Source organism: Sitophilus oryzae, unplaced genomic scaffold (assembly GCF_002938485.1).
Source record: "Sitophilus oryzae breed Bouriz unplaced genomic scaffold, Soryzae_2.0 scaffold_358_pilon_pilon, whole genome shotgun sequence".
Lineage (NCBI taxonomy): Eukaryota > Metazoa > Arthropoda > Insecta > Coleoptera > Curculionidae > Sitophilus > Sitophilus oryzae.
Genome location: NW_022146927.1, coordinates 370,954 through 396,705, shown reverse-complemented (window position 1 = coordinate 396,705; position 25,752 = coordinate 370,954). Strand labels below are relative to the sequence as shown.

Below are 25,752 nucleotides of genomic sequence, written 5' to 3'. Positions count from 1 at the left end.
ATCACTTGGATAATATTCTATCTATTCCTTTTAATTTCTATAGCCGTAACAAATAATCTCACGATGATTTGCCAGATCGTGTGGGTGGGGTTTCTGTGAAACCCCGGGGACTGAAAAGAGGGCTCTAATGGACTCCATCGGTAACACGTGTCGCTGTTCCCAAGGGGGCGATCTTGGTAATCTCGGTCTCATCCTTTCATCAAGGCTTTTTCTTGCTATTTATCTGTTCAATGGTGATGCGATAAAAAATTGTTTAGGATTGGTATAAAAAAATGTTTTTTTGACGAAAAATATAGGAATTTTGGGAATGTTTTTAGCTCAGAATGTGTATTACTAATATTACTATATTATGTGTCCCCTTTCTTGAGTCATCAAACAATCTCAGGGCTTTGACGAAACACAGTATCTGAGACGGTTTTACAGAGGTTTGGTTTGCTAGTCGTCTCGGCGCACTCATAATGATGAGGTTCCTGTGTTTCCCCATTTTCGAGATACAAATTAGGAAAGCAGGTCAAAAAATGCATTATTTTCAAATTCGCCCTGTATTTCAGGAACTAAGAGGGCTAGGAGAAATCTGTGTGTAGCATCTTTAGTTCCATAAAAAGTATCACAGTGATGTGAAAACCACATCTTTGTATCTCACAGACCAGAAATCCTATAACTCACGAAAATGGGACACCCTGTATTGTTTTATCTAAAAAACAATTTCCCGTTAAAAAAACAATACTCATCTTCTGGGAAACCCCTTTTTAACGTGGCTTTAACAGGTAGTACTTTATAAAAATCCAATTATATGCAGGGGGAATATTCAGAAGTTGATAAATATTATTAATGGGCAATTAAAAAAGCAGCGATAACTATTAGCCTGTTTTTTTTTCCTATTGTTTATGTTAATTTGCGGTAGCTAAAATAGGTTTATCAGTTGCAATGTATTTTAAACACTTACTTATAGCTTCAGACTTTTTTAAAAACATTTAGTTGAAAATACTGTTAGAATAATGTTGTTTAAGCTTCTTTTTGTTGTTTTTTGTGCTTTGATTTATAGTTCTATGCAGCAGAACACTCCGCATGGATCCTTTAGTAAATCAGGTAAAAATATTTAATAATATTCACATCACTAAATAAAATGATAATTGGTATAAAAAAGTACAGTATTTCCCTGGAATGTCGTTACAAGAGGAAAAACTTTTTTATTATTGACATTTTCGAAAAAATGCTCTCCACAATAATTTTTGCTTCTCTAAAAATCAAATCGCGTTTCTGTTGTAATATACTTTCGTTTTCATTTTTTGATAGATTGATATTGATAGAATTTTAATTAACATCATATTTTTTTGCTGTTTTGAAGCACAAAATTTATTTAGTTTAATGCTACGGAAAGGGTGATAATAGTATCGGAAAATGTGATACTTTAACAACAACAAAAAATATGACGTTTAAAATTAGCAATAACCATCTGTCAAAGAATTAAATGTAAATTATATTACCAAAGAAACGCTTTTTGATTTTTAGAAAAATTCAACCATATATAACAAAAATAAACGGGATTAACCATTTTAAGATTTAAAGAACTTTAAAGTGACTTATGTCTTTGCTTATGTTCAATATTGATTTTCTATCACCGTCTAACTTTTCGTGACAAGTTTTAATTTGGTTTAACGTACAATGGTCACTTTAACTCCATACCAGGCGATAAACAGGCTAAATCCAATTTAGGTAGCTTTTATTGGGATTTAAAATGTATTTTTTACTTTTAGGAAATGGTAAATTTTGGCAAAAACCTTACTTTTTAGTCATATACTTCTGTAATGAAACTCACGTATATTTTTTTGCTAAAATCCGAAAGTCAATTAATATATAGGGTGTCCCATAAAAACTGTCGTTCTCCTGCATCAAAAAAAATGAAATAAATATATTTTTTCACATTTTAGACTGTGATTTACCTCACACTGAACCAGGTCCACAATGCAAGGCTCGTATACCCAGGTTTTGGTGGAACAACACCTCAAAGGCCTGTCAAGGTGTTATCTATGGTGGTTGTAGAGCTACGAAAAACAATTTTGAGACTCTAGAACAGTGCATTGCTATAGCTGGATTGACATGTACGTCATAAATTCTGCGCATAATGTATTATGTTTCATAAAAATGTGTATTGTTATATTTTGTTTAATATATGATAATATTTTTTTGTGATTTCTTTAATAATAATGCTTAAATGACTTAATTTACGTTCTGTATACAGGGTGAGTTTCCTACGATGTTCTCTATAATGGGTATCTCGGAAACTACTGGAGATAGAGAGTCGGTTAAATGGGTAAAGAATTGCAGTTGCCTTTCAGATTTTTGAAAAAGTTCGTGGCTTACTAGATAGTATTTAAAAAAACAAATTCTAGCTATTTTAAAAATTGTCCCTAATTCCATTATAATTTATTTTAGACAAAAAGCTTTCAGATAAAAGTTGTAGAGAATCACGTCCCTAATAAGTTTGTGTTCTCCGATTTTTTTAAAGCCTGTCATTTTTGAGATATGACACTAACATATTTTTTTTTTTAAATGGAAACCATAGTTGGCCATGACTTCATAAAAAGCGCCATTTTTTAAGCTTTTCAGCGATATGAGCTATAATATTTTTTTTTCACAAAATTACTGAGTTAGATATAGCCAATTCTTATCTTTCTTGACTAATTTCACTTAGTTGGCATGGTGTTCTTATTCTGTTATGATTTAACTTATGAAGTACTTGGAAAAAAATTATAATAAATCGAAAAATTAGACTCTATCACCCTGCATCAGCGACGAGCAACAAACCAGAATCGGACCTATGTTGATATGAAAAATAAATCTTATATTTTTACGTGAGGAATCCCCCCACGAGGATGGCACATGTTTTTTTGAAGCACCCTGTACATCTCGGCCATATTTCGCTCCATTTTCCCAACGAACCCGTCGCTTACTAACCGCTAACTACCCTCGGGGGCATCTCCTTGGCCGCAATCCCGTACATCTGCCGTTTTTAAGGTAAAGGGACCCCGCCCAAGCAGCCCCGACAAACAAAAAGCCGCAAATTGGACCTCAGCACCCCTCCCGCCCCTCGCGCGGGGGAACACGGCCACTGCCGAAGGGTAGAAAACGGTCGAAACGAGGGCTGATCATCCATTGGTCCATGGGAACGGGCCAGATGTCGGTACAAAGACGAAATTTGCGGTCGTATAGGTTCGCTTTTTTATTGCACGGTTGGGGAGGTGTATTTTTGTGGTTTATAGGGGTTGAGGAGGAGAAGAAGAGGGGGGTATGCAGGGAGTTTATTGTGTTTTATTTGCTGCCTATATATACAGGATGAGTCCTAAATAAGTGCAAATAATTTGAGCGCTGGTAGATCTCGATAAAAGAAACGTATTTCTCTTTATCGTTTTTCAAATAAATCCAAAATAACCGAGATATTTTATTTTGAAAATTTCCAAAAAAAATGATTTTTTGGTAAAATTTTGAGAACCACTAGATCTTTTCTGGATTTTGTCTTTTAAATTTAATCTACTATGTTGCATCATAGTAGGTATGTTTTATCAACAAATTATATTTTTTAACTAAAAACTAAGAAAATTTCTAATTTTTTTTTCAAAAAATTCCAAATTTTCCAATTTTTTTTCGCGAAAAAAACCTCATAATCATGTTGAAAAAAAATGCCATATGAAATATAAAACTGCGAATATTTGCAAAACCGTTAAAAATTTGAAATACCCTAAATACAAAAATTATTCATTTTTTATTTCCACATCTATTGTAAAAATAATCTACAGGGTTTCCATTAAAAAAAACAAAAAAAAAAATATTTTGGAAAGTTTGGCGTAGAATTTTGAACATCCTGTATGATTTACGATTACCATATTTACATCAAAGTTAAGTAAAGACCATCTAAAGTAAATACCTAATATAGTTTTGATTTCAGGCCAGGTTCTTGTATTTTTAATATTTTTTTAAGAAATGAAATTATCGAAATACATATACTTACTCATATCTAAGAATTATCTGAAGTAATTTGAAAGGTCAAAAATGCATTTTTAATAATATACAGGGCGTTCCATTTAAAAAAAATCATCCCGATCCACTCACACTTTTTTGAGCCACCCTATAGAAGTTAAAATATTTTCCTTAAATACATCCTAGTACATGCTTTACGTTTGCAGTTAAACAAAATTCCCAAGTTTTTTATTCTAGGAGCTACAGATGCCCGACGCACTATTGCCAGACCCTGTATATAAAATTATAAAATTATACTATCAATAACCAAATGTTTTTTTTTAAAAACGAACAGGATCATTAAGTGAATTAAATAAAGACAATCAAGGTAAAAAACAATGGAGTCTGCTTAAATATACGTAAATAAAGCAGGTAAAGACCACTTGCTAATTAGAAAAGGATGAAAAACGCCCGAATTGATCGCTAACGAGTACCATCATCATCGACAAATTCCCTTTTGATAGCTTTTTTATCGATCCAATCAGCTCTCCAACCAGTGGCGTATCATCTCTACCGGATATTTCAATATATTAACCAATGGTAAATCCCCCCTTCCTTTGTTTGATTAATTGCGGTACTTTATAGGCTACATTAGATTTTAGGTCTATAATAATTATGAGTTATTAAAAATGTTGAAATGCATCAGTATAGTACTACTTAATATTTTTTTTACAAATATTTAATTTGTCAGCATTCATGGGACACAGGCACAGAATAGATTTTTAGGCGTTCGGCATTTAACGTTTTTTGTAAAACTGGCTAAGTATTTTTACACAAATGAAGAAGGAAATTAAAGATAAATGAGTATATTATATCCGTATTGTCGCACATTTTTGGTCGACTTTTTTATTTTTAAGATTTTGATGGTCAATCATCGACAAAATATTCCTTAAGTTTGGTCATCAGTGTTTTACAAGTACACGGGACCTACAGTTTATTGCCGAATCCGAACGGCACTATTTGAGAGGCCTTTGAAGGCAAATATACTCAAGGTGGTTTGCCATTGCCTTCCTTGAGGTGGCGGCTCGTTGGTCGCTCTATTTAGATAAATAAATATTTTTATTTAAATAAATAAAGCGACCGTACTGGCTGGGGAACGAACCCAGTAGCTTCTGCTCCGCAGATTGACACACTAACGCTGGAGCTACGGCCGGCCACAAAAAAAAAGTACAGGGGAATAGGCTCTTAAAGCCAACGGGCAGTAAGCGCCTTTGAAAAAATAAGGAAGAGTACGGGCAAAGTAATTGACATCTAGGGCTTGACCTCGCCAAAATTATCGTCGATTGTCATATCCCAGCCGTCTTTGGTGCCGTTTTTTTTTCGATGAATATTAGAGAAAAACGGGGAATTTTTAACCGACCATACCAACAGGTATGGTAGGCTATTAAGATCGGCGAAAAAAAAAGTTTTTTTAATTTTACTCAAAATGAGTTATTTGGGTCATAAATGACCTAAATATAAAATATTTTCATGGTGTCTGTCTGTCTGTCTGTCTGTATGTCCGTCTGTACGTCTGTCTGTAACACGATAACTCAAAAACCGCTAAACCGATTTTAACCAAATTTGGCACAAAAATACTGTGGCACCCGAGAATCTGGCCATTACTTTTTGGGTGGAGGTGGGGGGTTGGTAAGGGTGTATGGGAGGGGGTTAAAATTTTTAAAAAATCGTAACTCCAAAATTACAGTAGCTAGCGAAACACGGTTTTCAATTTAAGATTAGGAATAATATTTGCAACAAAATTTGTAATAACATCAAAATCAAAGTCGCAGTTTTTGAGATAAAAAAAATTTAAAAAAATTCCTTTACTTTGAAACTAAAAGAACTGCCTACCAACTTTTTATTAACATATATTAGTATGGGCGGCTATACGTGCCTCCCGGTGCCAATTTTTTAAGTATTTTTTCTTTAATTTTCGAATTATTAACATTAATAGCTTCGTTCTTAATGGCGTATAAGTCTACACGAGCAAATAATCATTAAGTGCTTTTATGGCTGTTATTTTTCTTACGAGATTACGTATTACGTTCTCCCAGTGTATAGTACCTTGGCGATTTATTTCTCAAATGCCCCAGCCGCCTGCGATCGACTTGGGTGGTCCCCACACATCCACTTTCGGCTCGCAAATTGGCAACGCGGGACCCTTTAGCGCGCGATAGTCGCTTGTTTTTTTTTTCTCTTCTTCTTGTCGTTTTCGTTCTTTTCTTTCTTCTTCTTTTCCTCCTCCTTCTTCGTCGTTGTCGTCTTCTTCTTCTTCTTCTGCCGGTCCCTCGTTTGTTTTTGTTGTTTTGGTTTCGATAGTCGTTGAATTAGAGTTGTTAGCACTACAAATCACTATACAAAGTGTGTCCAAAACAATGACTAAAGAATATAAGGACATGTAACGCCTATATTCGAGCTGCGGCAGAATTTGTGACCTTAGACGCCATCCTTTTGATGGCAACGAATGAGTCATCAGCTGGTCACAAGCGACAATTTTAGCGAGTTTTAATAATTTATGTGTAGTGAACTTTGTATAAACTTTGTTACAATGATGATTAGTTGTTCAGCTTTCAAGTGTAAAAGCAGCAGCGATAAGAAAGAGCCAGGAGTTACGTTTCATAGGTAAATAAACAGTCCGTCCCACCTTTTTAGCGTTTTCTTAGTTTTCTTATTGAATTCGATAATTATTTTTCTGATATTATATGTACTTGGTGTGTGCTATACGTCGATAGTAGTTTTGTACCTTTTGTTAACATTTTAATACGTTTTTTTTTCGTAATTAATTAATATGATACCACCCTCTACACCATAGGCGTAGTCAAAACATTTATCAAAAATATGTGGTTGTTGCCACGGTACTGTTTGGAGCCATGGTAACAATTTGGTCTCGGATATTTAGTTATTCGCGTACAGCATAGACAAACAAATAAAAAGAGACTGGCAAATTAAATGGCAAAGAGAGGGACAACGTTCCCGTAGCGCAACTCAGAACGCAAAATTTCGTTCTATTTATGTTGATCTGCGCATTGCGTCTATTGAGCCCACTATCTCAGTCTAATATAACAAGAGAGAAAGAAGCAAACATATAAAACGTAATTTCTAAATAGAAATTAGAATAATCGCCTTTCGTTTTCGTCATCATGACAACCAAGATGACAACATCATGACAATTCGTCATGAATTCGTCATGTTTGTTAATTTTTCTTTTGGTGATTTACCTTTTTTTCTAAACTCTCCATTTTATTGACTTATGAATATGGATAGGGAACAAATTCCTTTATTCCATATAGGTATTTATATTTTGTTACTTATAATTTTCGGTTATACTATTTGTTATTTTATTTGCTGCAGGACCCAGTATCATCTATTTTTTATATGTGTTGGTGCCCCCTTTCTCTGATAGATATGTTAAAGACACCCGATAAAATAAAAGTAAGTAGTTATATTTATCATCTTATTAAGAAAAAAGTAGAAGTATAGTAGTGTCAAAAATATTTCGAACCTCTCTTAACATAACAAATTAATACAATTAATTTTTTTCATTATTTGGGTAGGTAGTTTATAGCTGGTTTATAGTAACCAGAAACTTTATTAATATACCTATTTTACTTTTGTTTTAGGATTAAAACTGGACTTGAAAATGGTTCAGGATCATGATTCTCGCAGTCTTCTTTGCTTGGATATTCACTTTATTATTGCAATTAGGCAGTTTTTTCGAAAATGAGATTTTTAATGCCCTTTAAAAAAATTGGCCGATCGTTTCCTGCAACAGTCAGTTCTTCTGCAGTTAAAATTGGTAGGTGGGTGGAATAAACACTGTTATTTTTTGTTATTATATTATAAAAAGTTTATTTATTTTTATGTATAAATAAATATGTTTATAAAACAGTACAATTTTTGCTTTTTTTTATAATTTCCCTTATAATAGCAGTATTCTTTCGTTCTGAAAGAAACTGCAAATTTTCACTTAAACTGATTTATTCTCTACACCACGTTCCCTTTACGTGGTATAGGGAATAAATCAGTTTAAGTGAAAATTTTCAGTTTCAAAATGAAAGAATACTACTAATAAAGGCTAATTTAAATTTTCCGCCAGCCAGAATGTGCGGTAATGTCTTACGATACGTTTTATACCTATCTCTTTCTTTTTCATATAAAGCACGCTTAATAAAAAAAGATAGCAATAAAGACTGCCATCGTCCTGCTAATTGGTTTCAAAATTGTTATTCTGAGTTGCGCTACGGGAACGCGGTCACACTCTTACCATGGGATTTGTCAGTCTCTTTTTATTTGTTTGTCTATGGCGTACAGACTGTGCAATTACACTAAATTGTTGTTAAATTTACAATGAGAAGAGGCAATTTGGAGAGTTATTAATTATAAAAATGGTAAGACACTGTAGAACATGAAAAAATATGTGTTCTTGAAGAAAGATAAGAGTTTTGTCACTTGCCAGGCAATTTACCGCACAATATGGTCGAAACGATCTACAAAAACGACGATATTGCTCTCCTTAGTCCTTGTAAAACCACAGATTCGTTATTTTATTTCGTGAAATTTACGATCGACGCCACTTAACGGCAGCCGGCGCCCTAGCGGACAAGATATGAGGAGCCGTTGCGGAAAAAGCAGTTTTATATATATTTCCCCGTGTAGTTTTTCCACTTTATTGGAAAATTTCGACGCTGGAGAACACGTGTGAGTAATGGCGGGCATTACGAGGCTTTTATTTGATTTATAACGCTCCGCCAGATATTCTTTTCCTTTATGGATTCCATCAGTTTTTTTTTTCTTTGCTATAGATATTATCCCTCTCATCCTATATTAAAAAAAAAACCTTTTGTTGATACAGGGTGAGTTTTAAATATGCCTAGTGCCATTTTGGACGCAAAATACAGTAGTTTTTTCTACAATCTTTTTTCGTGTTGAAACCAAAATTTTTTTTATACATACCATATGTCCTCGGATTGTCTTTACAAGAGGAAAAAGCTTTTTTATTATTGACATTATTTTGAGAAAAATGTATTATTCATAAAAAATTTTGCTTGTTCTAAAATGGTTAATCCCTTTTATACTTTTCCAAATACTTATCCATACCGTTTTAGAAAAAATTTAAAAAAAAAACATGAAAATATAGGTTTTTGAATTTTTTCGAAGTCCCAAAAACTAAAAGACAAAATTGCCCTAGAAGCAAAAAATTCAAATTGCCGTCTAAGAAAAATTGCCGTCTTTATTAAAAAGATCACGCAATATATATTTTTAAATAAATAAACAAACTCCAATTCCTCCTTAATCCAGTCCTGTTTTTAATTATTTCCAATTAATTCCCAACAATACGACAATACCTAATTTACCATTTAATCAAATAAACATATTATTACAGTCAATTAAAAGTCAGGGATCAAGTCATAAATATTTAATTTAATTATTACAGATGTGAATTTAATTTAAAAATAAACCACTTCTACTAGCGACATCTATCACCAATTCTTTGCGTTAATGTCGAAAATTAAATGAATTTCGTATACCTAGAATACCTAGATACCTTTTTTCCTTAAATACCTGTCATCTAACGTGGAATAGCTAGAATACAGCGAATTTTTAAATGTGTTACAGGTTTCTTTTAGTTAGAAAGTAATACAGTATTGTGTAGAGAGATGGCACAAGAGTCAAAATTATTTTTAGTACGTTTTAACACTCATAGATGCCTCGATAAAACCGTATGTATTTGAAATTATTGTTTGAATTTCTTTGGGATTTTTTTTAAATATTGTTCTTTAATACTAGTGGTTATTTAAAAAAAACAAATTTATTTATCAAAAACCGAACAAGGGTTCTATATGGAACCCTTATATATATTTTTTATTTAATTACAAATATATAGTTTTCAGATTGTTTTCTATACTTGTAGTTCGTAGACATTTTTAGTGTCTTGAATTATATTTTAATTTGTTAATTGTATAAATATAATTTTTTTAATTACTGTCTTTAAATATATACGTATGTACAGGGTGGGTCAAATTCGACGCTTTTAAATGGAAACACCCTTTTCTATAGGAGATAGACAAAAACTAATATCGGTGTCTGGAGCTTAATTGTTGTCAAAAACATGATGGTGAAAACCGCATATCGATATCTGTTACCATTTCGGAGTTACGGGGTGTTTTTCAAAAATATGCATTTTTAACAAATCGCTGTAACCTTTTTGCTAAGGAAAATTTTTTATTTTTATGAAAACTTTTCCAAGGCACCTTTTTACGTAGAATTTAATGGTTTAAGTATAATTTTTTTAAAATTAATAATTTAAGAACTATCAACAGAAAATTTGTTTTTTTATATGGGACACCCTGTATATTTGTAATTTATTGAAAATAATTTAAAAATTACCTTTCCAAATATATAACACACTTGATATTTTGCTCGATTCCTCTTCGAGTTATAGAGGATATAAAAATTCGCCGGCTTTAACTAAGTAGGCTTTCAACGGCACCGGCTGGAATGCAAAAAAATTCTAGCTGTGAGCATCAATTAAAACGAAAATAATATTTGCTATGAGAGATGCAGAATTTTATAACAATTTAAAATATATTTAACCAACATCAACACATTTAAAACAATAAAAATAAATAGCAAACCAAGGCATGAGATTTTGCTACGGCTTTTGTTCGACATTTCGACCGTCTTCTGTTATGGACAGACGGGGCAGTTTTTGAACATTTCTCGCGAAATTCATTAACTCAGTGGGGGGTGAGAGATACCCTCTCATAATCAATAAGGGGTTCAAAGCCTACTAGTTAAAAGTCGCGAACTTTTAAAAATTCGGTATTTCGAAGGGGATTATGACAAAATATCAAGTGTGCTATATTTTTGGAAAGGTAATTTTAAATTCTTTTCATTTAATTAGAAATATAGAGGGTGTCCCAAATAAAAAATCAATTTTTCTGTTGATAACTCTTAAATTATTAATTTTAAAAAAATTATACTTACACCATTAAATTCTACGTAAAAAGGTGCTTTGGAAATGTTTTCATAGAAATAAAAAATTTTCCATAGCAAAAAAGGTACAGCGATTTGTTAAAAATGCACATTTTTGAAAAACACCCCGTAACTCCGAAACGGTAACAGATATTGATGTGCGGTTTTCACCATCATGTTTTTGATGAAAATTAAGCTTCAGACACCGATATTAGTTTTCCTCTATCTCCTATAGAAAAGGGTGTTTATGGTGTTTCCATTTAAAAGCGTCGAATTTGACCCACCCTGTACATTCCAAAAAATATAAAAAAATATATTTTTCTTTGTATTGTTCTTTAAATTGTTACTATAATATCCTAGACGCTTATTTACTTACAGATAATAAAGCTTATTTACTTACAGATATATTTTAATAATTGTTTTATTATATTTTAACTTAAAATATATAATAATCAAAGGTGAATGTCCTTTATATATTAAAAAGAATATTTTGTTTAATATTCAGGAGTAATAATCAGACTAGTTTATTTTAGAATTAAAGGAAATGTGCTTTTTAAAACTGATAAAATAATGTTTAACAATGCATAATAAAAAATTATTTAAACTTTTATAACACTCATTAAAAAAGAATTTGCTGTGATATGTTACAAGTGAAATCAAGGTTATAGGGGAGAGCATAGTAGATCAGAACAGAAGTATTTGATATTTTTTATTTTCTATTTTGTCTCAGAAAAATATGAAAACATAGATTTTCTTTCCTAAATGTTTTGTGTCAAAACCGACATTTTTTTCTTTGCATTTTGTATAGAGTTAACTATTTATATATTTTTTTGCATTTGCCTTAGATGTTTAAGTAGCGCATCTGTTATTTTTATTTTTAAATAACTATTATAACTTAATCTATATTTGTTAAAAATATATTTTTTAATAATGTTAATAATCAATGCCATTTATTGACAACGTAAAAAAACAACATATTATTGAGTCTCTACCCTACATTATATTTTCACACGTTTAAATCAAATTAGAGCGGCACTGATAAACCGAAATGTAGCCATATTAATCCCCCATTGACCTTCCATAATTTTTTTTATTCAAAAGGAAAAAGCTAGTAGAAGCGTATCAAGATAAATAAAAATGGAATGTATCGATATTTTCCAAATAAAAAATCGATACTACCTTACCATCTCTAGTTACAGATACCCAAAAAAGATCGATATTTTAAAAGTATCGATACACTGTGCCCATCTCTAGTTATAAATATTTTTTTACACCGGTTCCCCTACTTTAAATTACATAAAGACGCTTAGGCAAGCACGGAAGTGGTACCTTGGACGATTTTTCTATTGATTTCAAGTCGTACTCGGTAAATACTGAATTTTGACCAGTATCAGCTGTTTGTAATCTTCTATAGCGTCTATTTTAACGTTTTAACGTGTAACCTATATTTAAAAGCGTAGAAAGTAAAAATTTATTTAAAAAAGTTTCAAAATGACAGGTTTAGACAAGGTTTTTATTGGCAAAATTGTTAATAGTCTTTCTGGCTTGAAAGTGGAAGTGTTTGAAAGAGGGTATGTGACAGTTAGGGGAAGACAGGTAAGGAAATATGTTTTTTTTGTTATTGTTTGTGTCGGCATGTACAGGGTGAATCAAGAAGAGAGAAAAAAATAATTATCTGATTTCTGATTTTTTTGTTTTAATAATAACTACGAAAAAAATGTTAATATAGAAAAGTTTCAGAGAATATTATAAAATACAAGATTTAAAATTATTTTACTATACAGGGTGTATAAAAAAAGTGTGGCGGATATATTATTTTTTTAAAGGTATGAAAATTATTTTGAATTTTGAAAAAATAATAAAAATGTATACGGCTCTGGTTCCTTTATTTCAGTGGTCCTGTCCTGTATTTTAATGTATGCGACAGAGATAAATATAAATGACAGACAGAGAGACAAAATAAAAACGGCATACAGTGTTGCCGGTTTCTTGCGTGTGTAAGGCCAGCTGGCAGTAAGCACTATTAAAAAACGAAGAGTCTGACCAACTAGTAGATGTCTCGCCAAAATTATCATCGATTGTAGCCGTTTTTGACGCTTTTTTTCGATTTGTTTTAATAATATTTCATTAAACAAAATTATCTACTGAAACACCTAATATATTGGCCATAACACTAATGCTTTTTCTTCCAGATCATCGATATAGGCAACCTAGCAGACAAGTGTGAATGTCTGGATAAGAAATTTGGCAATGTCGAAAGAATCCAGCTAAAAAACAGTCAGATTTTGATCCCAGGTTTCGTGGATACCCATATCCACGCTCCTCAGTATCCGAATTGCGGCCTTGGATACGACAAAACTCTGTTGGATTGGTTGGACGCGTACACATATAAACTGGAGAGGGTATACAGGGATTCTAAGTTTTCTAAAGACGTTTTTGACAAAGTCGTTGTAAGTATATGCCATTAGATACTATCAGAGATGTTAGACCATTTTGATATTAAAGCATAGATATTTACCATTATTTGCCATTATCAGAGAGATATAGAGGTAGGGGTATTGTTTTAATTTACTCAAACCTAGACTTAAATCCCTCTGAACTCTTCTAAAAAAAAACTCACAGAATTACAGAAAAGCACATATAATACCTTTAATAAATTCAAATTAATCTATAGGCTTGGTGGCATTTCAGTTGATTTCAACAAATTCCGACCCCAGCGCGCAGCGCTTCTTCTAAAATTATAATTATGTACCTTTAAAAAGTTTCGTTATAGCCGAAATAGCCCTAATTATGTCCCACTAGCAAAACCGGTGATTAAAACTATGCTCGCTACCGTAGTTGAACTCATATAAAAAGTTTTTTTAACTGAAATAATAAATTATAATACAAATTAAACCTTCTGAAGATATCCAAATATTTACTTTTTTATTTTTATTTTTAGAATTTTCACAAATTATACTTCCTAACACTTTTAAACCCGTGTATTTGTAAGTACTAGTTGTTTACGATATTCTCCGATGGTTGCAGCACCGGCGGAGAATGCACCAAGCCTATAGAAAAGCCAAATAAAGCTGACAAAACAGTGAGACGTGTTTCAAACAGTGGCTTCCTTAGCTTTTTTGTTCATTGATTATTTCTTCTCTTCATATAGAAAAAATGTCTGGATCATGGTACAACCACCGCATGTTATTATGGACCGTTATTTAATAGTGCAAACGTCATATTGACAGACTCAGTAGAGAAATATGGTCAGAGGGCGCTGATTGGGAAGGTTACTATGACACAATCTCCGTATCCAGATTATGTTGAAGGTGAAGAGGAATTTATGAAAAATATAACAGAGTTTGTACGACATGTTTTGTCTAGACAGGTGAGAGATTTTTGAACACTACAATATACAGGGTAGAATTAGAATTAGAATAAGTGGGAGGGGGGTTAATCTCTGCGACCTTAGAGATCTATTGTGTCCCCCTTTCTTGAGTTATAACTCATCATACAGTCCCAGGACTTCCTACGGAGACCCGTGTCCCTCACAGTCGAGGAGCTACGACCCAGGCCGGGTAGACGAAACGGTAGTTTGTGTCGCCTGTTGGGTTTAGAGGTAGGAGGTAGGCTCCCCACCCTTGAAGGAGGTGGTAGCTTGTATGCCATTTGCGGAGGATGGTCTCACGCAAGTGTCAGCCACCTCTCCTGTAGTTCTCTTTGGGTTTGGCCCCTTAGAACTTTCATTGTTACTGTTCCCAGTGTCGCTAGGGGGTTTCCCCACAGCTTCACCGGTGATGTTTTTATTACTATTATTATCAGATCACATAGTGTTCCTATGAGTCGCTAGGGACAGTCGGTCCACTTCTACAGAGCCCCGCATGTAGAAGTAAGGGGTAAAATACAATGGGGTGCCCCCCGGTGCCCCAAGGTTGAGGCTGTCCGTAGCCCCGCCCGGTATCGTTATATGTCTTGGTGCAATTCCCTGGCCACGACACTATAGTCAGGGACAAGACGATGAGTGAGATGCTTCTTAGACCAAGCCAAGTGCTAGAGGGGATTCCCCCCAGTACCTGACCAGGAGCTTCCCCACCAACGACAAGGTCTTGCATCTCCTAGGGGAAGAGTATGCAGGGTATGTCTTAAATAAGTACAAATTTTTCCAGGGCTGGTATCGTAGATCTCGATAAAAGAAACATATTTTCTTTTTACCGTTTTTCAAAGTAAGTCCAAAATAACCGAGTTATTCAAGTTTGAAAATTAATAAAAATGATGATCATGGTAATATCAGAGATTCAGAAATTACACAGTGGAAAAATTTGCGGTGAACAGACAGTTCTAAAAAGTTTTCTAAAGTATACAGGAAAATTTAAAAGAAAATACACGATTTTCGACATCTTTTTTGCCAAAAAACTCATAGACGTGTTCCTGGGGTCGAAATATACCACCACTAAAAATACTTCTACTTATTTCAGACTCACCCTGTATATTTCGTTTTTTATTTTAAATAAAAACCAGGTTTTACTTGATACATTTTGACTGAACAAGTAAGATATAAGACGTTATGTTTGTAAGGGGCTTTAAGCTTTTTTTTCTCAAAGAGAATTGAGAAATCTCAATTCTCATTGAGAATCCCCAATTGTTACTTACTGAAATTTATCACTCTGTATATAGTTTTTTCACATATTTTTTTTTCAGAATGACCTAATTCAACCTATAATCACACCCAGGTTTGCCTTGAGTCTCAATTCATCTCAAATGAGACAACTGGGTGATCTTGCTGAATCTCAAAATCTCCATATTCAGGTATATTATTTTTAAATTACTTTAAAACAAATTGTTCATTTTTTTATATTGATATATTGTGTCTATGTCTTTATTATATTTATTACTTAATATACAGGGTGTCAAATTTTTTTTTATATTAATATATATTTTTTGTTAAATATTTTAGCTTAAAACATTAGCAATATTTTATTTAACCTTTTTTATTTTCTCTGATAAGGTTTATTGTTTTCTGTTCTTTTAGACTCACATAGCAGAGAATAAGGACGAAATTCGCATGGTGCAAGAGACTTACAACAAACCCTACGCTAGAGTCTATGACGACGCCAAACTTCTAACTAATAAGGTACATACTACTATAAAAATACGATTTAAAAAAAAATACAAAATTTACTGACTTTGTTTTACATGATATATCTGACAACTTTTTGTACTGAAAGAACCGCGTTTTGAGACATAATCAGCTTAATTTCTAGACAGTTTTATTAACACCCTGTATATCAAGTTGTGTTAACACTCTGTATATCATATATCGTTATATAAGAGTCTCGCTTTCTCTGAAACTTCAGCATTATAAAACCCAGAGTTTTTTCTTGACGAAATGGTGAATGCGCCTATAAAAAATAATTTTAAAACTGGAATTAACCTGAATTAACAGACTAAAAAAAATACATTCCGTGTATTGTTGGTTGCCTATTAGTCAGGGCACAGCATAAGATGTTTAAAAAATGTATTTCCAGAAAGTATCATTTAATAAATATTTCTTTAATTATTTATGGGTTAATTTTTTTCTTTATAAGTTATAATATATTAAAAGCCAACTGTTTATTATATATTTATTTTATTACATAAAAGCAACACGAATTATCTAAGTTAAATATTCACAAACTTACAGACCAGAGCAACTACCTATTTCATAGTTTATTGAAGAGTAATATAAGAAAAATTATTAAATATTATTTAGATATTAGCTTAATCATCTTAACTTCTAGACAGTTCTGGCACACGGGATCTACCTGACCGACGAAGACTTAGATCTAATTGCTGAGAGAAATACGGGCATCTCCCACTGTCCAGATTCCAACACATGTCTCAAATCTGGACTGTGCGACGTCAAAAGACTGTTAGAACGAGGCATCAAAGTTGGCCTGGGTTCAGGTTAGTTATACTCGCTTGTTCTTTGTTATAGACTGTATACAGGGTGGCCCGTTGTGTTTTTTTCTTCGCAGACGTATCAGGAGGGCCTGTCCCATCAATAAGACAAGCGATGAAGTCAGCTTTGGATACGTCAGTCCATCTGTCGTTTATTAAAGATAATTATGAACCTCTAACTTACGATCAAGTATTTTGTTTGGCTACCATAGGCGGTGCTGAAGGTATTTTTTTATGTTTTTTTAAAACACTCTTTTTTAATTAATTTTTTTTGTTTCGTTTACAGTACTTCACATGCAGGAAAAAATTGGAAATTTTGCTGTTAACAAAGAGTTTGATGCTCTGATCGTTGATGTTGATGTTGAGAGTTGTCAGGTTGATGACGTATTAGACCGCACGCCACTGGAGATACTTCAAAAGTTTGTTTATTGCGGGGATGACAGGAATGTGGTCGGTATTTATGTGGCTGGTCGCAAGGTAAAATAAGCATGTTTTTTGTAATTTTATTCTTAAGTTTTGTAATAAAATAATATATAGAAATATATTTTTTTATTTGTTTTATTTTGAGGGTCTAAGTTGTCTAAACAAGGATTCAAAATATATACGGAGTGAGTCCTAAATAAGTGCCAATATTTTTAGGGCTGGTATATCTCGATAAAAGAAACTTATTTTCTCTGTACCGTTTTTCAAATAAGACCAAAGTAACTGAGTTATTCAAGTTAGAAAACTTAAAAAAAAATATTTGTTTTTAAAAATTAATTTTTTTTCTGTACAGGGTGGCGCCTCTCATACGCCGCGGAGGCTTCAAGGAGAACGACAGTTTGTATTGAAATGTAATTTTGTGAGCCTATGTAGGTTAATTCAGAGCACTTTTTAAAAATATAGAGCGTTCTACAGGGTGTTCTAAAAAAAAGTTACATATCAAAGTTGTGTTTTTGTAATGGAACACCCTATATATTAATTGATTTTCGGATTCTGGGAGAAAAATAAAGGTGAGTTTTATAAGAGAAGTATATGGCTAAAATGTAAGGTTTTTGACATATTTAACATTTTCTAGAAATAAAGAACAATTTTAAAATTACAATAAAAGCAACCAAAATTGGAATTTATCCGGTATAGCCTAATATGTAATTAAATTAACTATTGTACTTTAAATCAAATTAAAACTTGATCCAAAAAGTTATACAGGGTGAGACAAAATTAATATTGAACATTGGTCACCTTTAAAAGCATGTTACTCTCTTATTTTAAATAGAACACCCAGTATATTATTCCGATTTTCAATGGAGAATTCATGTCTCTTCAAAATACTATTAAGGTTGCCTACCCCTCAAACAAAGATTTTCCTAGATATTTTCATTTACATGATTTGATCTGAGTAGATCTTTATTATTGGATAAAATCTAGGTGGCTGTGATATGTTTGACTTTACTTCAACATAGCTGTCTAATTAGTCCAACTTTAACGACTAGTTATCATTTTCTGTCAGTTAAACAAAAAAATTTCCCAGAAATTTGTCAAAAATGCAAACTTATCCTACATCAGAAAGAATTGATATGATTCTATTACTTAATGAATGTAGTGTGCATTCACCAATTAATAGAATACTTAAATGCTCTGATTTTATCTAGTCTGGTTTTTTTTATGGGGATATGTTGAAGACAGTGTTTATAAAACTCGACCAACTAGTGTCGATAACATGAGAGAAATTATTGTAGCTGCTTTTCTAGGTAAAACTCCACATATGCCTTTTAAAATGAAAAGATCCTTTTGAAAAGACAATCATTTTATGCAGTTAACAGGAAAGGAAGCATTTTGAGCATTTAATTTCATCTAGCTAATTTTTGTCGCATAATTATAGGTATATATCTAGTTTTAATTCTGTAATAATTAAAATGTTTTAAACGTGTATCTTTTTATTACCGTTGAGTATTTTACTCTACAATCTGAAATTTTTGTTAAATTAACAAAAAGTATATCACAGCCACCCCTAGATTTTTTCAAATAATAAAGATTTACTGACGCAAAATCATAAAAATTAAAATATCTGGGAAAATCTTTGTCCGAGGGGTAGGCAACCTTAATAATATTTTGAAGATATATAAATTCCCCTTTGAACACCGGAAAAATATACTGGGTGTTCCATTTAAAATAAAGGAGTAACTTGCTTTTAAAAGTGACTAATGTTCCATATTAATTTTGTCTCACCCTGTATAACTTTTCGGGTCAAATTTCAATTTGGTTTAATATACATTGGTTACTGTAATTAAATATCAGGCTATACAAAGTCAACTAAAATTTAGGTAGCTGTTATCGAAATTTAAAATTTACTCTTCATCTTCACAAAATGTGAAATATGTCAAAATCCTTAGATTTTAGGTATATGCTTCTTTAATAAAACTGGCTTTTATTTTTTTCCTAGAATCCGAAAATCAATTAATATATAGGGTGTTACCATATAAAAAAACACAACATTGATGTGTAACTTTTTTTGGGGACACCCTGTATAATTCTGTATATTTTTATAAAATGCTTTCACTTAACCTACATATGCTGCCAAAATTTCATTTCGATATAAACTACCGTTTTCCTTGGAGCTTCCGCGGCGTATGAGAGGCGCCACCCTGTATTTGGATCCCTCTTAAGTGTCGTAAATATAGAGTAAAGCTGTAATCACATGATAATATATCAGAGATTAGGAAATCGTGGGAAAATTTGCGGTGAACGTGCAAAAATATACAGGAAAATTTAAAAGAAAATGCACGATTTTCAACATTTTTTTTCTCACAAAAAGCCTCATAGTTTCTGAGGTCGAAATATACCACCCTAAAAATATTTACACTTATTTAAGACTCATCCTGTATAGGACTGTATTTTTATCAATTTATTAAAGAAAATCTGCTAAAAAATTTAAAGAAATACCCTGGATACTTCTTATTCATACCATCATGCTTAGTACGACGCTTTTTTTAATTAATCACTACTTTTATTATGACCCCTCCTGATTTATGGTACAGATAACATTGTGTTTTAACACAGAATAGATAATTATTCTTTATACTGCGGTTTTACTATGATGTGTGATTGTAGTAAATTTTTTGAAAGTAATCGAAAACATCGTCAATATAAAACTAAAAAAATTGGAGGTAGGTAACTAAGTTAAATAGTTTTTAGCGAAATACCAACTTTTTATAAGAATATTTCGATTTCTCCAAGCATCTTAAATGCAATACGTTTAGGATTGTTCCTTAATGAACACTATTTAAATTAATTTTTGCCTTGTTAATTATTTAAATGTTTTAAAGAACCTCTAGGAATCGCAGGATATTAAAAAGAAATTGATTTTTTCAAATATTTACTTTATTTAACTCTAAAATAAGAAAATTTTGGCAGCTTTTTTAACCAAACATTTAAATTAATACTTTAATTTTACGTCCATAGATGGCGCATTTTAAATATTTACCGGCAAACAGGTTCCTATATTTTATGGCTCGAGCGCCACCTATGTTGCGATAGCGGTACTAAAAAAATTAATTGAAGCGACATCTATTTATTACTTGCTGTACTAACACGTTTTCTGGCGCCATCTATATATCAAAAGTTTAACTAATTTTGAGTTAGCGCCATCTATGAGAATTTCATAAAACTTATTCTCCGTCTTTGTCTATTTTTTTCTCTCTCGCACTCATTGCATAAGTTTGTCCTTTTTTAGCGCTTTATCTATCTCTCTCACACGCATTACAAAACTCCCACCTATCATTTTGTGATAAAATAAAATTGATATAAAAAAATAAACACTTATTAAATTTTTGTAGAAAGAAATAAAAAATGTAATACATAGGCAGACAACAGATAGATATATAGTTATATAATACACGAAGCACATCCAGCAAAACTTGAGAATAACGCAGTTAGTTGAAAATAAGTATGTATTTAAATAGTAATAATTAAGGAAAACAAACCATTCCTTTGAATGTTTATCTCATGTAAGTTTACTTTATTACCCTCATTTTTTTGATAAAGTTGACTCAAAATTTAACACTCATGTAGTATAATACACACTATAAAATATAAAACATGAAATACTATTCATATGTGCAATTCATTGCAATGTCGTATTTATCTTATAAAAGATTTGAACTGTAGAGGCACATAAGTTTAATATAAAGGCATGTAAAGTTTTAATACACATTGATTACAGCATATTTATATCTTTTATTGTTTTATAGGGTTCATTCTAATGCTTACAAAGGATTCTGGGCTATAATAAAGAGCAATTTTCGTAGAAGAAAGCAACAGTATCTTTTAAAGACGAATGAAGTTATGTAGGAAGTCTGTTGTACTTTAATAGAACTTTGTCAGGATCATAAGTCAGGATCAGTCAATAGTCAATCATTGGTTCCGTTTAAGGTAAAAGGTAAGTAAAAGAATGTATAACGATAACCATAGCTGAAGCAATTTATTTTGAATAAAAGCATGATTTATTTTAGTCGTAGTGAAGTTGTTACCGGTAACCAGTGTTACCGGTAACAATATCACAACAGTATAACAGTATCAGTATACTGTTAAGTAAAATCAATTCTAGTGTCTTGGCAGTATCATTTATTCAAACTAATTGCTGCTTTACTAGAAAGTTTTCTTACTTAATTGACTGTTTTTTATGTGTTTACAGCAATGCTGTAATCATAAATATATATGTATAATGCCCTTTTCTTTAATATATATTTTTAAATTTGTTCATGTCTAGTAAGCCGATCTTAATACATATTAATATTGTTTTATTTCAAAGGATAGATACAAAATTGGAGTCATTTTCTATGGACACAAGGAAGAAGGCAAAATGCTACATAATATGTTCACGAAATTCACTGAAATCATCCAGGAATTATTTGTATTTGCAAATAGAATGATGGACCATCAAACAGGTAAAGATTTCTTACTTTTATTACAATTTTAATAAACAGTTGCTTTGTGTAAATGTTGAAAAAATGCACCATAAATCTATGATAATATTTTTATTTAGTATTGCATTACTTGTAAGTTTGTATTTGATTTGAAAGCCCCCATGAATACAGTAACGTGTATTGTTGGTTGTATATGTAGTCAGGGGGTTTAAAAAATGCATTTCCAAAAAGTATCATTTATTAAATATTTCTTGAAATTTTTATGATTTAATCTTTTTCTTTATAAGTTAGATACTACTTCAAGAGCCAACTGTGTATTATATAGTATCTATTTTATTACATAAAAACAACATGAATTATCTAAGTTAAATATTCAAACTTACTGACTAGAGCAACTATCTATTTCATTGTTTATTGAAGAGTAATATAAGAAAAATTATTAAATATTATTTATCCTTCCCTCTATTGCCCATAATAAAATAATACTCTTATGTTATTATTTAGATATTATAGTATCTTTATTTGTAGGACTCCATAATTATTGAAGGTGGTCTAATGAATTTGTTCATGGAATAAGAAACAGACAAAGGACAATGATTGGCTAAGGATATACATTCAAGCAGCAGAAGATAGAGTTCAAACAGCCATAGTTATAACTAAAGGTAAATATTCTGGGAATATTATTGCAAAAACCAATACTCAAAAATAAAAATAAATGTTTTCTTTAATGGCATATATGATACTATATCGCCAATGGTCCAATATTTTGATTACTTTGGCCGAAATATGAATTTGAATAGAAAAATATGTTGATTGAAGAAAGAAATTGGTGTTACCGCCCGTCATTTCAAGGCTAATTTTTTCCTCTAATTGACGAGTTGTGTGAACACTTTGTATATGATATACTAGTTATATGAGAGTCTCGTTTTCTCTAAATAAGACTTCTAAACTAAATATTTTATATCAGCATTAGAAAACCTAGAGTCTCTTCTTGACGAAATGGTGAATGCGCTATTAAAAAATGTTTTATATTTCTTGAAATTAACAGACTTTATTTGCCTAGCTAACAACAATAGAGCAACTACCTATTTCATTGTTTATTGAAGAATAATATAAGAAAAAATATTAAATATTATTTATCCTTATCCTAATCGCCTTTAATAAAATAATAAATAATACTCTTATTTTATTATTTAGATATTGTAGTATCTTTATTTGTAGGACTCCATAATGATTCAAGGTTGTCTAATGAATTTGTTTATGGAATAAGAAACAGATAAAGGACAATGATTGGATAAGGATATTTATTCAAACAGCAGAAGATATAGTTCAAGCAGTCATAGTTGAACTAACTAAAGGTAAATATTCTGTGAATATTACTGCAAAAAAGAAACACAAAAACAAAAATAAAAAATAATGTTTTTTCAATGGCATATTATACAATACTATAATTCGCCAATGATCCAATATTTTGGTTACTTACTATACTTAGCAAACTTATTTTACATAGTATTGCCCAAAATATGAATTTGAATAGAATATTGTGCCGATTGAAGACAAAAATGGGCGTTATCCTTCGTAATTTCCAAACTAAATTTTGTCTCTACTGGACGAGTTGTATTAACACTCTGTATATCATATATCGTTATATAAGAGTCTCACTTTCTCTGAATAAAGGTTCTAAACTCAATATTTTATATCAGCTTTATAAAACCGAGGGTTTCTACTTGACGAAATGGTGAATGCGCCTATATAAATAATTTTATACGATTCGTGAAATTACTTAAAAATGTAAAAATAAAATTAAGGTAACATAAATTCTGTAATTTAAATAGTACAAATGCATGTATTTTTATATATTATAACTTATAATTCGATTGATATAATATATGTACCTATACCGGGTGTTTTGCAAAAGTGGCTCATCCCTATAACTTGTTTTTTCAATTCTACGACTTGTACAGTTGTACTGTCAATTCTGATAAATTTCTATTATCTGTTTGTTTAGTATCAACAATGGTATATTTGTAATAGATATATCCATAAGTGACGCAACTAGACTAACATTTGGGGGAGCTTAAGCCTGGTGGTAGGGGGGCTCAGCTCACTTATAAGATAATATTGATTTGAAATGCGCCAATCATCTGTACGGTTAAATTTAAGGTTGATGGGGCTAAGCACTCTCTAGCCCCCTCTATTTGCGCCACTGGATGTATCTATTAGATACATATTGAATAGACACATATCTATTTCATATACCATGAAGTGTTCTCTGTATTATTATTTTTATTGACCTAGTGTTATTTATAATAATAATAAATATTATTTATTGTTAAACAAATTTGTGTTCAACTTAGAATAGCTGGGAATTTGGGCTCTGTTGAATTTTTAAAGCAGTGACATTTTACTACTTATTTAAAGCTAGTTATGTCTTTTTATTACAGGTTTGGATCTCCGGAACACATTATCTCGTAAGCTGACCAAATGGACCCGATCCTACATTCCAACGACACTGCAAGATACTCATAACTACCAGCTGGTTTTTGTTTACTTTAATATAATTTTGCATAAAATATTTAGTATTTTTAGATGGCATTATATTCAGCATAATTACATTTAAATAAAACTTACAGATCTTTTAAATTGATTTTTATTTACCCTGTATATGACCTCTTTGCTCTTATATTAACGCTCAAAATATTTAATTTCTATCAGAACACAAAGAGCAAGGAGGTATATATGAGATCCCAATAACCAAATATATACCTCTTCGCTCTTATGTACTCCTGATACAAATCCGAGAAAATTCAGCTTTTAATTCTTTGAAAACTTTTAATCCTTGTCCAAAATCACTGACTTCTATCAGGAGCACATAAGTGTGCAGAGATAAGCAATAAATTGAGTACCAATATTTACCTAGTCGCTCTTATGTACAAATCCGACAAAATTCAATTTTTGTCAAAGACCGCACAAAAATTTTTAAACCGGGTCAAAAATCGCTGATTTCTATCAGGAACACATAAAAGTGAAGAGGTAAGGAGCAAATTTAGTACCACATATAAATATAGCATTGATCAACGATATTTCTGCTATCTCTAGCACTTCGACCTCGTTTCCAAACTTCAACCCTTAATATCTCGGAAACTATAAGGGTTAGAGAGGAACGGAACTCGGCATTCAATAGGCATTTCAACCCTCTATAAGGGCGCAAAACGAGGACGCGATCGGAAACAAAAAAAATTTTTGGCGAAAAATGAGGTAAGGGGTTAACCTTCCTTCATTTTTGCCGAAAAAATTTTTTTGTCTCCGATCGCGCCCTAATTATGCACCCTTATAGAGGGTTGAAAGGCGAATCGAATGCCGAGTTCAGTTCCTCGATATCTCTTTTAGTTTAGAAGTTATGGCCGTTTTTCGAAAAAATCTAACTCGTTCGAGCTCGTTGGTCAAGTCCTCTGATTTTTACCAAGTGGAATTTATTTTGACTACCTTTTATTAAAAACTGACGCTTGGATTTTCGATCAGCGCATATAAGAGCGAGTTCGTACAGCCTTTGACAAAAATTTAATTTTCTCGGATATGTATCAGGAGCACATAAGAGCGACTAGGTAAATATTGGTACTCAATTTACCTCTTCACTCTTATGTGCTCCTGATAGAAAATCGGTGATTTTGGACAAGGATTGAAAGGTTTTCGTGCAATTTATTTGAATTGTATCAGGAATACATAAGAGCGAGGGGGTAATGGTAGATATTATTTTTATATAAAATACTGCCTATTTCTGAACAACTTATTAAGTTGTTTATTATTATATTATTTTTGTGATAAATGACTTTTTCTTTTTGTTCAGGATTAGACAGTATTTATATTCAATTAAACTCATTAATTTTTAATTATTATTTATTAACATATTATATTTTATTAACAAGAGTAACACAAAAAGTACATTAAAATCCAA

At 31.6% G+C, this 25,752-nt stretch overlaps 2 protein-coding genes across 6 annotated transcripts; both read left to right on the top strand.

Annotated features, from left to right (window-relative positions):
- Nucleotides 1-910: 910 nt before the first annotated feature.
- On the top strand, nucleotides 911-2,188 carry LOC115884911 (kappaPI-actitoxin-Avd3a-like). The gene is made up of 2 exons (XM_030903637.1): nucleotides 911-1,089; nucleotides 1,932-2,188. Exons 1-2 carry the CDS (start codon nucleotides 999-1,001, stop codon nucleotides 2,111-2,113), a joined length of 273 nt encoding a protein of 90 aa, XP_030759497.1. The 5' UTR covers nucleotides 911-998; the 3' UTR covers nucleotides 2,114-2,188.
- Nucleotides 2,189-12,261: 10,073 nt separating this feature from the next.
- On the top strand, nucleotides 12,262-24,440 carry LOC115884910 (guanine deaminase). Of its 5 annotated transcripts, none has more exons than XM_030903632.1 (14): nucleotides 12,262-12,570; nucleotides 13,167-13,424; nucleotides 14,126-14,344; nucleotides 15,655-15,762; nucleotides 15,986-16,087; nucleotides 16,734-16,899; nucleotides 16,971-17,117; nucleotides 17,180-17,370; nucleotides 20,709-20,818; nucleotides 21,123-21,310; nucleotides 21,683-21,818; nucleotides 22,326-22,459; nucleotides 23,019-23,155; nucleotides 24,242-24,440. In XM_030903632.1, exons 1-9 carry the CDS (start codon nucleotides 12,466-12,468, stop codon nucleotides 20,763-20,765), a joined length of 1,353 nt encoding a protein of 450 aa, XP_030759492.1. In that variant the 5' UTR covers nucleotides 12,262-12,465; the 3' UTR covers nucleotides 20,766-20,818; nucleotides 21,123-21,310; nucleotides 21,683-21,818; nucleotides 22,326-22,459; nucleotides 23,019-23,155; nucleotides 24,242-24,440. The 5 variants fall into 5 exon arrangements, with proteins under 5 accessions (XP_030759492.1, XP_030759494.1, XP_030759491.1 ...); XM_030903634.1 differs by having other exon boundaries at nucleotides 20,709-20,879; nucleotides 21,688-21,818; XM_030903631.1 differs by having other exon boundaries at nucleotides 20,709-20,879.
- The last annotated feature ends 1,312 nt before the right edge of the window (nucleotides 24,441-25,752 follow it).